At 54.3% G+C, this 14,698-nt stretch overlaps 2 protein-coding genes across 2 annotated transcripts in view; one reads left to right on the forward strand and one right to left on the reverse strand.

The window, feature by feature from the left end:
* Positions 1-524: 524 nt before the first annotated feature.
* Positions 525-8,345, forward strand: Taldo1 (transaldolase 1; the record flags this gene model as incomplete). Its single annotated transcript, XM_013033348.1, has 7 exons — positions 525-754; positions 4,151-4,258; positions 4,959-5,090; positions 7,083-7,258; positions 7,436-7,633; positions 7,794-7,939; positions 8,154-8,345. Coding segments are annotated over 7 exons (1,023 nt in total), but the record flags the coding sequence as incomplete, so codon positions are not given.
* A 3,140-nt stretch (positions 8,346-11,485) lies between these two features.
* The window catches only part of Pddc1 (Parkinson disease 7 domain containing 1), a 5,545-nt gene continuing 2,332 nt past the window's right edge, over positions 11,486-14,698 (reverse strand). Inside the window, exons 2-8 of the mRNA XM_013033349.1 lie at positions 14,026-14,102; positions 13,561-13,666; positions 13,179-13,286; positions 12,664-12,758; positions 12,204-12,297; positions 11,850-11,961; positions 11,486-11,742 (exon numbers count right to left, since the gene is read on the reverse strand). Coding sequence (XP_012888803.1) covers positions 11,736-11,742; positions 11,850-11,961; positions 12,204-12,297; positions 12,664-12,758; positions 13,179-13,286; positions 13,561-13,666; positions 14,026-14,102 — 599 coding nt within the window. The 3' untranslated portion in view covers positions 11,486-11,735. The remainder of the gene's footprint in view (positions 11,743-11,849; positions 11,962-12,203; positions 12,298-12,663; positions 12,759-13,178; positions 13,287-13,560; positions 13,667-14,025; positions 14,103-14,698) is intronic.

Raw genomic sequence — 14,698 nt, forward strand, 5'->3', positions numbered from 1 at the left:
AAGGCTAACCATGCAGATGCTTCTGCCTGTAATTACAGCTACTTAGGCTGGGTCAAGGTTCAGAGTAGGCCCGGGCAGACAAATCCAAGAGGCTCTCATCTCCAATTAACCAAAAGTCAGAAGTGGAAGTAGAGCGCTTGCCTCACATGCCTGAGGCCCTGGGTTCGATTCCTCAGTACCACATAAGCAGCAAAAGCCAGAAGTAGTGCTGTGGCTCAAGTGGTAGAGCATTAGCCTTGAGCTGAAGAGCTGAGGGACAGCGCCCAGGCCCAGAGGTCAAGACCCATGACCAAAAAAAAAGTGGAAGTGTAGCTCAAGTGGTAGAGCTCCAGCCTCGTTAAGAGCAAGAATGTGAGGCCCTGCGTTCAAGCCTCGGTAGGGCAGATACACACAAATCATCAGGATGAGGCTGTATAGGTCAGTGGTACAAACCTTGCCTAGCATAGCAAGGGTCTAGGTTTTTGGACCAAGCACCATACCTCCCACCAAAAAAACAGAATCCTCACACTTGGTAATTTTTTCAATTGCTGGGAGGATTTTATATTCCCACAGGTTTACATTATATTCCAATCATTCTCAGCCACTCTCTGGATCCCCATATCACAGCTGCTTTTAAATTTTTTTCTCTAGCCATCGATGAATACAAGCCACAGGATGCCACCACCAACCCGTCCCTGATTCTGGCTGCAGCGCAGATGCCTGCCTACCAAGAACTGGTGGAGGCAGCCATTGCCTACGGCAAGAAGCTGGGTGGGTAAGTGCTCAGGTTCCCCCCCACCCCAGTCTAGTTGTCTTGTTTCTCTGCCCTGCCCAATACTGTCTTTCCCTGTTTATTAAAGTGTAAATCAGCTGGGCTCAGGTGGCTCATGCCTAACATCCTAGCTACTCAGGAGGCTGAGATCTGAGGACCATGTTTCAAAGCCAGCCTGGGCAGGAAAGTCCGTGAGACTTTTTTTCCCCCCAGTCGTGGGGCCTAACTCTGGGCCTGCGCGCTGTCCCTCAACTCAAGGCTAGTGCTCTCACTTTAGCCACAGCGCCACTTCTGGCTTTTTCTGCTTATGTGCTGCTAAGGAATTGAACCCAGGGCCTTAGGCATGCAAGGCAAGCGCTTCACCACTGAGCCACCTTCCCAGCCCTGTCTGTGAGACTCTTATCTCCAGTTAACCACCAGAAAACTGGAAGTGGCACTGCGGCTCTAAGTGGTAGAGCGTTAGCTTTGAGTAAAAGAGCTCAGGGAGAGTGCCTAGGCCCCGAGTTCAATCCCCACGACCAGTAAATCAAAAGCAGTGTAAATCAGGTGGAATAAACTGTCCCGTTGTGGAGGCACGGCTCAGAGCCTTGCTGAGAACCTGCAGCCTGCAACGCAGAGTGCCTCCAGCGCCCGGCGCCCGAGCTGTGGAGAGCCCGCTGCTCGAGACGCCGCTGCTCTGGCTTCTCGTGGGCATTTGTTAGATTGTTGTTTCCATTTTTATTTTTGGTTGGTCATTGGGCTTGAACTTGGGTCCTGGGTGCTGTCCTTGCTGTCCTTGCTCTTTTGCTAAAGGCTAGCCCTCTACCACTTTGAGCCACAGCTCTACTTTTGGTTTTCTGGTGGTTATTTGGAGATAAGAGTGTTCATGGACTTTCCTGCCTGGGCTGACTTTGAACCGAGATCCTCAGATCTCAGCCTCCTGAGTAGCTAGGATTACAGTCATGAACCACCAGTACCCAGCCAATTAGTTTATTTTTTTGGGTCCAGTCTTAGGGCCTGAACTCTGGGCCTGGGCACTGTCCCTCAGCTCTTCAGCTCAAGGCTAGCGCTCTGCTTTATTCTTTTTGCTTATGTGGTGCTGAGGAATTGAACCCAGGGCCTCATGCATGCAAGGCAAGCGCTCTACCACTGAGCCACCTTCCCAACCCAATTAGTTTATTCTTTTGGCAATACTTAGGTTTGAACATAGGTCCTTGAACTATCCAGGTAGGTGCTCTATCACCTGATGCATGTCCCTAACCCTTTTTCTTTTGCTGTTTTTGTGGTCAGTCATGTGTCTTGAACTCTGGGCCTGGGCACTATCCCTCAGCTCTTCAGCTCAAGGTGAGCTCTCTACCGCTTGAGCCACAGTACCACTTCCGGTTTTCTGGTGGTTAATTGGAGATAAGAGCCTCACAGCCTTTCCTACCTAGGCTGGCTTTGAACTGTGATCCTCAGATGCTCAACCTCTTCAGTGGCTAGGATGACAGGTGTGAGCCACCAGCACCCAAGTTTTTTTTTCCCCCTCTTTTGTGGGGCTTAAACTCAGCCTGGAGGCTGTCCCTGAGCCTCTTTGTAGTGCTTACCACTTGAGCCAGGGCCGCATACTTTTGCAGAGAAGGCACTTTACCACTTGAGCCATGCCGTCAGCCAGTTTTCATTTTCTAGACTCCATTTTTATTTTCTTCAGGCGATTATGCCTGAGAGCTGTGCTGGGCAGGCATGTGGTCTGGGCAGGAGTGGGTCTAGTAGCATTTTTCCTTGGCGCGCAGCTGCTCTGCACAGTGCCTGTAGCCCCTGCCTTCCTGACCACAGCCAGATTTCCTCTCCTCCTCTCGTGGTTGTCCTGGAGTTGTGTGGCTGTGGCACCTGGGCTCCCACAGGTCATCAGGTTCTGCTCCGGCAGCTGGCCCCTAGGTTGGAAGGGACGCCGATGCAGGCGCACCCGTGTGCATGAGATGATGGCACCTCACCTTGGGGCTCATGTGGGATTAGTAGCTGCACCTCACCTGTTATCTGCCCAGGCAACTTGGGAGAGACTGAAAAGAGCTTCCAAGTCAGGTTTTATTGAGGTCCAATTTATATGATGTTCAGTTGATCACACTGCAGTGTAAAGTTGGCAAAATGTGAGAATACACTGCTGCAGGGCATCTGTCCCAACTGTGTGTCCATTCCTGTTCCCATATCCCCATCCCTAACTGTTCATATATGGATGTATGAACATAGATGTGTGTGTGTGTGTGTGTGTGTGTGTGTGCGCGCGTGCGCTGGTCCTGCAGCTTCAACTCAGGGACAGGGCATGGGTACTGACCTTGCTGACCTTTTTTGTTCAAGGCTACGTGAGCCACAGCTCTACTTGCAGCTTTTTTTTTTTTTTTTTGCCAATCCTGGGGCTTGAACTCAGGGTCTGGGCACTGTCCCTGAGCTTCTTTTGCTCAAGGCTAGCAATGTGGCCAGGTACACCTGTAAATCCTATTCAGGAGGCTGAGATCTGAGAATTGCAGTTTGAAGCCAGCCTGGGCAGGAAGGTCTGTGAAAACTTTTCTTTCCAAATGGCTGAAAGTGGTAGAGTACTAGCCTTGAGCAAAAAAAGTTCAGGGACAGTGCCCAAGCCTAGAGTTCAAGCCCCATGACCAGCAAAAAAACAAAAGGGAGTAGGGGGTTGGGGACTAGAACTCTACGACTTGATCCACAATGCCACTTCTGTCTTCTTCTGTGTATGTGGTACTGAGGAATAGAACCCAGGGCTTCATGCACGCCAGACAAGCATTCTACCACCAAGCCACATTCCCAGCCTCTTCTAAGCTTGGGCACTGTCCCTGTGCTCTTCAGCTCAAGGCTAGCGCTCTACCACTTGAGCCAGAGCGCCACTTCTGGTTTTCTAGTGGTTTATTGGAGATTAAGAGTCTCAAGCACTTTCCTGCCCAGGCTGGCTTTGAACCATGATCCTCAGATCTCAGCCTCCTGAGTAACTAGCATTAGATTACAGGCATGAGCCACTGGAGCCCTGCTTCTACTTTTTTAAACATATATAATTTCTCTGGGAAAGGTCATTAGTTTTGCAAGTGCCAAAATAGAGGGTTTGGGCTTGGGAGATGAGAGAGCTGTGAAGATAGATAATGGTAGTGGTGATGTTTCACAGCAGTTTGAACCGCTCAGTGCTGTTCACTTACAGTGGTCAAGACAGTCAATTTTGTGGTGTAGATGTTTTGGTATTTTGAGACAGTCTGGTGTATAGTCCAGGCTTGCCTGGAAGTCCTCCCATCTGCCTGGATTATAGGTGTTACCATCTTGCTGAGCTAAAACATTGTAGAGAAAAAGAAAGAGGAAAGACACTTTGCAAAAGAATCAAGAATTTGTTTTGTAGGCTTCTGTGAAACCTCCAAGTTCTTGTTTTTTTTCCCCTACTCTGAATTTCAGGCCACAAGAAGACCAGATTAAAAATGCTATGGATAAACTTTTCGTGTTGTTTGGAGCGGAAATACTGAAGAAGATTCCAGGCCGTGTATCCACAGAAGTAGATGCCAGGTAGGTGTGAGAGGGTAGGAAGGCTGCCGCTCCCCCTTCGGCATCTATGCTTTAGGAAGGTAACTTTTTTTCCTTTTTGTTTTGGTGCCAACCCTATGGTTTGAATTAAGGGCCTGAGCATTGTGCCTTTTTTTTTTGCTCAAGGCTAGTGCACTCTACCACTTGAACCACAAGCTCCACTTATTGTAGTTAGTTGGTAATAAGTATGTCATAGACTTTTCTGCCTGGGCTTGGCTTCCAGCCATGGTCCGCAGATCTCAACCTCCTGAGTTGCCAGGATTACAGGCTTGAACTCTGGGCCTGAGCTCTGTCCCTCAGCTCTTCAGCTCAAGGTGAGCGTGGCACTTCTGGTTTTGAGTGATTCATTGGAGATAAGAGTCTGATAGACTTTCATGCCCAAGCTGGCTTTGACTGTGATCCTTGGATCTCAGCCTCCTGAGTAGCTTGGATTTCAGGCAAGAGACACCGGTGCCTGGTGGTAATTGATCTTTTGAGATGCCTGCTGCTATCCAAATGTCCTGGAGCTTCCTGCCTGCCTATTAACTGATCATTAGTCTGTCTTCATGAACATAATACCGAGCAATTCTGGCCTTGAGGTCAGACTCTAAGATCAGTCCTGAGCGGGCTGTGCTCAGAGCAGGGCAGGCACGCTGCAGCCGGTACGCTCTTCCTTGGGTCACGCTGACACATCCTCCCTCAGGCTGTCCTTCGATAAGGATGCAATGGTGGCCCGAGCCAGACGCCTCATCGAGCTCTATAAGGATGCTGGAATCAACAAGGACAGGATTCTCATCAAGCTGTCCTCAACCTGGGAGGGAATTCAGGCTGGAAAGTAAGTGGCCACTGCCAGGAAGGGGCGGTCTCATTCGACCTCTGCTTCTGGGGGCCAGTCCTTACCTCTGCTCAGGTGGACCCATAGCGTGTCCCGTTAGACCAGCCAGGAGGAAGGAAAGGCCCCTTACCAACAGGAAGAAGGAAAGGCCCCTTACCAACAGGAGGAAGGAAAGGCCCCTTACCAACAGGAGGAAGGAAAGGCCCCCTGGGTTACCAACTGTAGACTTTGCTGCTCACTTCTCTCCTGCTCCATGGAGCTAAGCTTCCATAGTTTTCATTTATTATTTGTTTTGAGCTGGTATAGAGCCTCAAACTCAGGGTCTCATCATGCTCAGGCTTGACGTTTTTAACTCTCCCATTTGAGCCATACCTCCACTTCTAGCTATTTCTGATTACTTGGAGAAAAGGTTCTCTTGAATTTGTCAGGTCTGGCCTTGAACTGGGATCCTCAGATCTCAGCTTCCTGAGTGACAGGGATTAGGGATGTAAGCCACTGGTGCCCAACTTTTGCATAGTAAGATCATAGAAAATTATTACATGCTCAGAGCAGAAGAGACTGAAAATTCAAAAACAAAGTAAAACTTTGCTGATAGCCAGTACTCTGCCTCAGGCACTGGAGTGACCGGGCACACGGGAAACCTGAGGCCTCCTCTTGCATCTGCCCAGCCTGCTTGTTCCTCTCCTGTGTCCTGGGTGCTGTTCCCCCATGCTGTGAGGGACAGCCTTAATTAAGACACTGGAAGTGGTGCTGTAGCTCAAGTGGTAGAGTGCTTGCCTTGAGCTGAAGAGCTGAGGGACAGTGCCCAGGCCCAGAGTTCAAGCCCCACGACTGACCAAAAAAAATAAAAGTTTGGGCTGAGAAGGTGGCTCAGAGGTAGAGCGCTTGCCTTGCATGCCTGAGGCCCTGGGTTTGACTCCTCAGCACCACATAAGCAAAAAAGAAAAAAGCCAGAAGTGGTGCTGTGGCTCAAGTGGTAGAGTGCTAGCCTTGAGCTGAAGAGCTGAGGGACAGTGCCCAGGCCCAGAGTTCAGGCCCCATGACCGGACCCAAAAAAAAAAAAAAAAAGACACTGGAGTGGCCACACAGCCCCAGGGAGAGAACTTGTGGCCGCAGCAACCTCTGCTTGGCAGTATTCACACCAGAGACATGGTGCAACAAGCTCTGACATCTTTGGGGTCCACCCTGTCTCCATGGTGATGGGCGTGGGCGACGGTCCAGTATGCAGGGAGAAGCTGGGGCCATGGGTCTGCTGCAGAGTAGTCCCAGGCAGGGCTAGGGCTCGGCTGTGGTCTGGGATGACACGATGACTCTGGCCTGAGAGCTAAGCTCCTGGGAGTTGTGGAGCTCTAGAAGAAACAGGGGCCTCAGGTGCTTTTGCTCCCGTTTTACAATATGAGTGGGATGAAGGAAACCCTGGCAACCTATAAGCCGTATCTGGACAGAACCCTGATGAGCAACAAGCCTGGAGGCTGCTATGGCTTTGTTTTTGGTCAGTCATGGGGCTTGACCCAGCCTGGGCGCTGTCCCTCGGCTCTTCAGCTCAAGGCAAGAGCTCTACCACTTGAGCCACAGCGCCACTTCTGGCTTTTTCTGTGTATGTGTACTGAGGGCCCAGGCAAAGTTCAAGCCCCACAACCGACCACAAAAAGGAGTCTTCACAACTTTCCTGCTCAGGCTAGCTTTGAGCCAGGATCCTCAGATCTGAGCCTCCTGAGTACCAGCTTGGAGGCTTTCTTTTTTTTCTTTTGGCCAGTACTAGGGCTTGATCTCAGGTCTGGGTGCATCCCTGAGCTTTTGCTCTAGGCTAGTGCTCTGTCACTTGAGATAAAGCACATCTGGCTTTTTCCATGTATGTGGTACTGAGGGATTGAACTCAGGGCTTCAAGCATGCCAGGCCAGCACTCCACCACTGAGCCACCTTCCCAGCCCTGGAGGCTTGCTCTTAACAGGTGAGTGACGGTTCTGCCCATTCCCACCCCACCCCCACAGGGAGCTGGAGGAACGGCATGGCGTCCACTGCAACATGACGCTGCTCTTCTCCTTCGCCCAGGCTGTGGCCTGTGCCGAGGCAGGCGTGACGCTCATTTCCCCCTTTGTGGGGAGAATCCTTGACTGGCACGTGGCAAACACAGACAAGAAAGCCTTTGAGCCCTTGGAGGACCCTGGTGAGCCGCCCCTTTGAGGTCAGAGAGGGTGGGAGGGCGAGGGAGCCGCCACACCGGTGAGCAGGAGGAGCACCCTGTGCCCAAACCATGCTGGAGGTGCAGGTTAGTGTGGGTCAGGAGAGGCTGGTGTTGAGAGCAGAGGCTAGGGCTCCTGGAACGTGACGGGGTTTCCTCCAGGGGTGAAGAGTGTGACCAAAATCTACAACTACTACAAGAAGTTTGGCTACAAGACCATCGTCATGGGTGCCTCCTTCCGCAACACGGGCGAGATCAAGGCGCTGGCGGGCTGCGACTTCCTCACCATCTCCCCCAAGCTCCTAGGGGAGCTGCTCAAGGACACAGCCACGCTAACACCCATGCTTTCAGCCAAAGCCGGTAAGCCCCGGGGCCCAGCTGTGGGTGCTGCTGGGCAGACCCGTCCAGCCTCCCCTGGTGGGGTGGGCCCCGCCACAGGGCAGACCTAATGGCTGTCACACACGTCACCAGCGTGGGGACTGAGGAGGCAGGGCAGGCACAGAGCTGCCATGTCTCCTAGCCCAGGCCAGTGACTTGGAGAAGATACACCTAGATGAGAAGGCCTTCCGCTGGCTGCACAATGAGGACCAGATGGCTGTGGAGAAGCTGTCTGATGGGATCCGCAAGTTTGCTGCAGATGCGGTGAAGCTGGAGCGGATGCTGACTGTGAGTGCGGTGGGGGCGTGAGGCCCTTCGGGTCAGCCCTGCACTGGGCTTGCTGGCCGGGCCTGAGATTTTCCTGTAGGGATCCTGGGTCCAACGCGTCTGCCCACCATCAGGAGGCCTGAGATCATCCTAGGGGAATTGTCCTGCCCCATAGCCCTTGGGGGGGGCGGTGCTGAGGGACTGGCCCTCCAACCAATGCCAGACTTCCTTCTAGGAACGGATGTTCAGCGCAGAGAATGGGAAGTAGTGCAGCACTGAGGCGGGACCCCAGACCTGCATGGCCTTCACGTTCAGGTCTGACTCCACAGGGCTTGTTACAAATTGTTATTTTCAGCTATGGGAGCAGGGATGGTGTTTCTGATTTTGTGTAAGATTTTACCTAATGCATTAAAGCAGTCACTTTTCCTGTGCTGTTTCACTTCACTGGGGATGGGGTCAGGAATCCTGAGCTGCCAGGCTGCATCTGGAAACCACATCCCATTTAAAGGGGTGCCCTGTCTGGGACCTCCTCAGTGGCTGGGATGCAAGTTTTGGGGTGCATTGTCAGATTGGGGACATAGGACGGCCCTCCTGTGAGGTTTTAGAGGCACACAGTTCTTCAATGTGTTCTGCTCCAGAGACAGCCAAGTTGGGTCTACTAGGCCTCAAACTCGCCCTCCCACCCCCACCCCCATGCCAGTCCTGGGCTTGAACTCAGGCCTGAGTGCTCTCTCTGAGCCACAAATCCACTTCCAGCCCTTTGGTGGTTAACTGGCAATAAGAGCCTTGAACAGCAATCCTTAATCTTAGTCTCCTCAGTAGGCAGAATTGTGGGCATGCACCATCCGTGCCCAGCTACTGTCTGCATTTTTGCTCACTGCTGGCAATCTCCCTCTTAAGCCTTATCTCCATTTCTAATTAGTTTTTTTTGTTTTTTGGGGGGGAGGGGGGGTCCGGTTGTGGGGCCTGAACTCTGGGCCTGGGCTCTGTCCCTCAGCTCTTCAGCTCAAGGCTAGCGCTCTATCACTTGAGCCACAGCACCACTTCCGGCTTTTTTTTTTCTGCTTATGTGGTGCTGAGGAATAGAACCCAGGGCCTCAGGCATGCAAGGCAAACGCTCTACCACTGAGCCACCTTTCCAGCCCTGAAATCCACAAAACTTTAACTTGCAAAAAAAACTAATTAGGGCTGGGAAAGTGGCTCAGTGGTAGAGTGCTTGCCTTGCATGCCTGAGGGCCTAGGTTTGATTCCTCAGCACTCAGAAAACCACAAGTGGTGCTGTGGATCAAGTGGTAGAATGCTAACCTTGAACTGAAGAGCTGAGGGACAGTGCTTAGGCCCAGAGTTCAAGCCCCATGACCGACAAAAAAAAAAAACTAGCAAAAAATCAGGCTAGGGGCATGCCTCAAATAGTAGAGCACCACCAGAGCAAACCAGTGGAGCTTAAGGCTCAGAGTTCAAACCTTGCTACCAGGAAAAATAAAATAAAACAAAGTATTTTTAAAAGGCAAGTAAGAAAACCCAGTTTATTCCTTATGGCCAAATGGCTCACTGTATGGACCACCAGTATGTAGTCACAACAGAGGCCACGTCATTGAAGGAAGATCACATACCCATTTCTTACTATGACTGTACAGACATCTGAATCTGTTCATTCTTCTGAACCATCTCTATTTCTCTTTCGTCAGACTAGTGGCTTGCTCATGAACACACCATGGGCTTGTAGGGAAACCTTCACCTACTCAGCCGCTACTTTTGCTCTCTCTCCTCTTCTCTAGCCTACTTCCCTACCCCACACTCCAGAGAACTAGGCAGTGGTCACAGCCAGGAGCAGAGCCTCTGCACCTCACACTGGCCTCACCCATGAGCTGAACGTGGTCCTAATTCAAGTCCAAACTTCGTCCCTAAGGTGGCAGCATTAGGAGATGGGACTGGGGGGGGGGCGGGTTGAGCAGATGGAGGGTAAAGACCCCATGCTGCGAAGTGCTGTCCAACCCTGGAAGCCTTCCCACCAGACCATCTCATCACACCATGATCCTGACCTCACAGTCTCTAGTATTATGGGAAATCCAATCTGGTCATCCAGTCTATGGTTGTTTCCCAGCCTGAACAGGACAAGAGAGGGCATGATTTGGATTTTTTGTCAAGGATATCTATCACCGCATGGTACTGAGAGTGAATCACGGCAGTGCAAACTGGCACTAGGCTCCATGAGCATCTCCCTGGCCGGGTCCAGGGGTGGCTGGTTGTCTTGCCCTTGCTTCCTTCCTCCATCTGTTCTGATTTATTTTTTGTCTGTCGTGGGGCTTGAACTCTAGGCCTGGGCGCTGTCCCTCAGCTCTTCAGCTCCAGGCGAGCATTCTACCGCTGGAGCCACAGCGCCACTTCCGTTCTTCTAGTAGTTTATTGGAGATAAGAGTCTCACGACTTTCCTGCCTGGGCTGGCTTTGAACCGCGATCCTCAGATCTTAGCCTCCTGAGCAGCTAGGATGACAGGGATGAGCCACTGGCACCCGGCTCTGTTCTGAACTTCTTTGTTGAAGCTTTGTAACCACCAGGGGCCTCCTGCCATCCTGTGACCCGAGGAGAGCTGTGGGAGCCAATCAGACAGACAGGGACAGTAGCAGGGGAAAGTGGGTCTGAGCTGCCTGAGACAGCAAGGTGTTTCAGTGGAGACCCACAGCCAAGGCCAGGTGCCACACCCAGAAGTGGCCCCACCGCCATCTTGTGTCCCTGGAAGCCCCGGCTAGGGCCTGGGAAGCAGTGACTCATGGCCGCCCCGTTGGGCCTCAGTTGCACCCCTGTAATGGCCAAGGCTACAGAAGCCATAAAACAAACCAGAGACTGGGGGGTGGGGTGAGGTAATCAAGTTTATGAATCTATAAAGCCAGGCACTGGTGGCTCATGCCTGTAATCCTACTCAGGAGGCTGAAATCTGAAGATCACAGTTCAAGGCCAGCTTGGGGCAGGAAAGTCAACAAGACTTTTATCTCCAAAAAACTACTCAGAAAAAAACAGAAGCGGTAGGGCTGGGAAGGTGGCTCAGTGGTAGAGCGCTTGCCTTGCATGCATGAGGCTCTGGGTTCGATTCCTCAGCACCACATAAGCAGAAAAAGCTGGAAGTGGTGCTGTGTCTCAAGTGGTAAAGCCTTGAGCTGAAGAGCTGAGGGACAGCGTGCAGGCCCAGAGTTCAGGACCAAAAACCAGAAGTGATGCTGTGGCTCAAGTGGTAGAGGCTGACCTTCAACTAAATACCTCAGGGACAGCAATCAGGCCCTGAGTTCAAACCCTAGGACCCGCCCCCAAAAAAGAAAGAAAATCTATGTGACAGATGAGAGGGGAGGACAGTAGTATGTCCACCCCGGCAGCCCCCATGGCTATCTGAAAACTCCCTATTCACCCTTGGGAGGTGAGAAGTGCTGAGCAGATGTGGTCTACCAGCCAGCCCTCCAGGACCCCTCCAACAGCTAAAAGTACGGGTGCAGCAGAGGCCCCCCCAGCTCCTGTGCCTGACCTCGGATCTCATGCTGATGGTGGACATGCCCACTGCAACCAGTTCTCCTTGGTGTACACCTTGCTGTCCCTACTCCCTGCTGGAGAACAGTATGGGACCCCAGGGGCTCGGCCCTCCATTAGAGCTGACACTCCTCAGGGCTGACTTCGGAAGGCTTCCAACAGTTCCACAGAAACCAAGGGCCAAAGGCGCCTCTTCACATGGCGACAGCACAGTCCTCAGCATCAGCAGCAAGGCCAGAAGTGAGTCCAGCTGCCTCAGGGGACACCTGGGCCATCTTGGGGGGCAGCATGCATCGCAGGCTTATTTCCTGTGGGGAAAGACATGGAATCCAGGTCATGCACTCCGTTCATGGCACGTGGCTGGGCACCTCACAAGGTGGCAGGAATCTGCCTGAAGCCCCTTCCCAAGCCTCACCGGCTGCCGCAGAGAAAGAGCAGGTTCTGTACAGCAGGGACGGTGGAGTTGGCGTTCTGGCCAGTGACCAGGTGTCGGTCCAGCACAACGTGCACAGCATCAGGTTCACTGGCTGAGGACAGAGCGCACAAGGTTCCCCTGGGCCCATGACCCCCACCTGAGGGCTCAGCAGCCGGCCCAGGCCTGCGACCTGCAAGCTGTGCTGCTTGGGAATGGGCCTGGCTGCTCCTCCCCCTCCCTGTCTATAGTGGGGTGTGGGCCTGGCCGCTCCTCCCCCTCCCTGTCTATAGTGGGGTGTGGGCCTGGCTGCTCCTTCCCCTCCCTGTCTAGAGCCCGGCACCGGTTGGGGCTCACCACTGAAGCCAGCACCAGAGTCCTTCACAAAGTCCTCCACAACCAGGGGCAGGTGGGCGAAGCCAGGGGCTCTGACAAGTTCGTACACGGAGGGCTGTGGGAGGCAGGCCATCAGCTCTGGCAGCTGCAGACCCCTGGCTGTTCTGAAATGCCCTCAGGGATCCCCTGGGCTGGGGACGTCCCACCGTCATGCAAGGAAGAGATGAGAAGGCCAGAGGCATGGTCACGATGGCTACATTTCCCCTAGGATGGCCAGAATGAGCTGGGATAGCAGCTTGGGGGGGGGGTGGAGGAGGAGCCCAAGGGCTGTGGGCTTTCCCGGGTGCCCCAGGCTGCCTCTGCCGCATAGTGTGCGCTCAGCGCTGGGAGCCCTAGCAACTGGGGAAAGCAAGGTTGCAGCGCATGACTCTGCTCCTGGCGTCCTGACCAGGGGGTCCCAGCCTGTCCGTGCAGCACTCACCCCTGTCAGGCTGTAGCCGGTGAACACCCAGGACCTGTCCTCACCAGTGGCACAGCACAGGGCAGCAACACCATGGCCAATGGCACAGATGGGCTCTGAAAGCAGCAAAGCACCTGAGGAGCCTGGCCTCCGCTTCCCCAGGCATGCCCTGTCCCGTGGCTGGGCCAGCCCACACCCCAAGGGGCTGTGCGGAGACCCAGCCAGGGTGCATGCCAGTCCTTCAGGACCATGCCACCACAGCCAGCAGGCCAGATGCCTGGCACTCCATCAGGACCCCAAACAGCACCTGCCTAGGCCAGCAGGGGCCAGCAGGGAGCCCGAAGAGACAGATGGGAGACGGCCGTACTCTCTGGGTAACCTGTCACCGCTACAGGAGGCGAGGTGAGCTGGCACAGCTGGCCTGAACCCCACGCCGCCTGTGTGGCGTGTTCCTCAGCTTCCCACCATCACTGCTCAGCCACCCTCCACTCCCACCCAGACACCTGCCCTCCTGCCCGTGCGGCTCCGTCACCCACTGTTCTCGGAGCGGAAGTGCTGCAGAATGCGGGCCAGGGACCCACTGCTGGCCAGGTCAGCCAGCGCGCCAGGACAACTGGGGATCAAGAGGGCGTGGTACCGGGCACCTGGGGAGAGATCACAGGACAGAGGCCACGCCTTGGTCACGAGACCCTCCAGAGAAATCTGCTGCCCAGAGGGATCACTCGCTGTCCTCATGCAGGCTCCAGCAGGCCACCCTGCCGTCTCATCTCCACGAGGAGCCCAGGAAGCACCGGTCCCCAGACCCAGGCTGTGATGTGGAGACTGGTCTACAGTCCCAGTCCCAGGCAGCTCCGGGGCAAAGCAGGGCAACACTTTAGGACTACAGTCTCAGCCCCGTCAGAATGGATCCCAGCCCACCGTCAATGGACTCCAGCTTGGCAGGGCTGGCATAAGCCTTGAGACGGAAGTCTTGTACCCAGCGTGCATTGCTCTCAGTCACATCCACGAAGTCCATGGCCTTTCCCTGTGGGAGCAGAAACCAGAGGCCAAGGGTCAACACGTGAATCATCCATGCTCTTAGCAACCAGGAAGCCTGGAAACAGGACAGGGGAGCCACCTGACAGGAGCTGCACCCCCCCCCTCCGTGGCTGTCACAGTGAGCCAGCCTCCAGTGTGAAGCCCAGGGCAACCACATCTGCTGGCACACCCCAAAGTTTTGGCGCGGGTTCTACCCCACCTGTCTCTCTTGGCCCTTGGCCTCCCACTTATAAAGGTACAGGAACTGTTCTACCCACCCCAAAGCACACACAGTCACACGCGTGCAGTTCACCCTTGCTGTGACCTACCTAGGTCCGCTGCCCGCGGAGGGGTGGCAGTACTCACCCCAGGGGTGGCCACCTGCAAATTGAAGGCAGCACTGGCCAGCGTGAAGCAGTGTTGGAAGGACTGAGCCGACACACCTGGAGAAGAGGGTACCTGCTGGCGGGGGGTATACAGGCCTAGCCTCCTCTCCCCCTCGGGCTGCCCCGACACCACAACTCTCCCTTAGGAGCCACCCACCTACCACAGACATGCATACACCCTCAGCAGAGCAGCAGCTCTTTGGGTCAAGGAAGGTAAAGCTTAGAGGCACACACACACACACACAGACATGTGTGTGCTCTGCCAGTCCTGGCCCCTGCCCCGGGAAAGACCCACAGCCCTCAAGGCAGGATCTCCCAGGCTGGCACCCCACCCTCAGGCCTCCAGCTGGAATTGGGGGCAAGATCCAGCCTATTTCAAGTGCCATGCACCTGCTCCTGACACCCCATCCTCACCCCCTAGAAGCCTTTCTAAAAGCTAAAGCTCAGCTCACCCACACATAGCAACCCTGAGCAAGGCCACCACGGTGGAGGTGGGGCAGTGGGGAGGGGCAGATGGAGAACACCAGGTCCTAACACCCATGATGTGCAGGTCCCTTCCCCACAATGGCCTGAGATTCTGGCCTTCGGCTCTGTCTGGCTCCCCCGTGTCCAGGCCCCGCCCCCGTGCTCAGACCCCCCCGCCCCCGTCCCCC

Source organism: Dipodomys ordii, unplaced genomic scaffold (genome assembly GCF_000151885.1).
Source record: "Dipodomys ordii isolate 6190 unplaced genomic scaffold, Dord_2.0 Scaffold166, whole genome shotgun sequence".
Lineage (NCBI taxonomy): Eukaryota > Metazoa > Chordata > Mammalia > Rodentia > Heteromyidae > Dipodomys > Dipodomys ordii.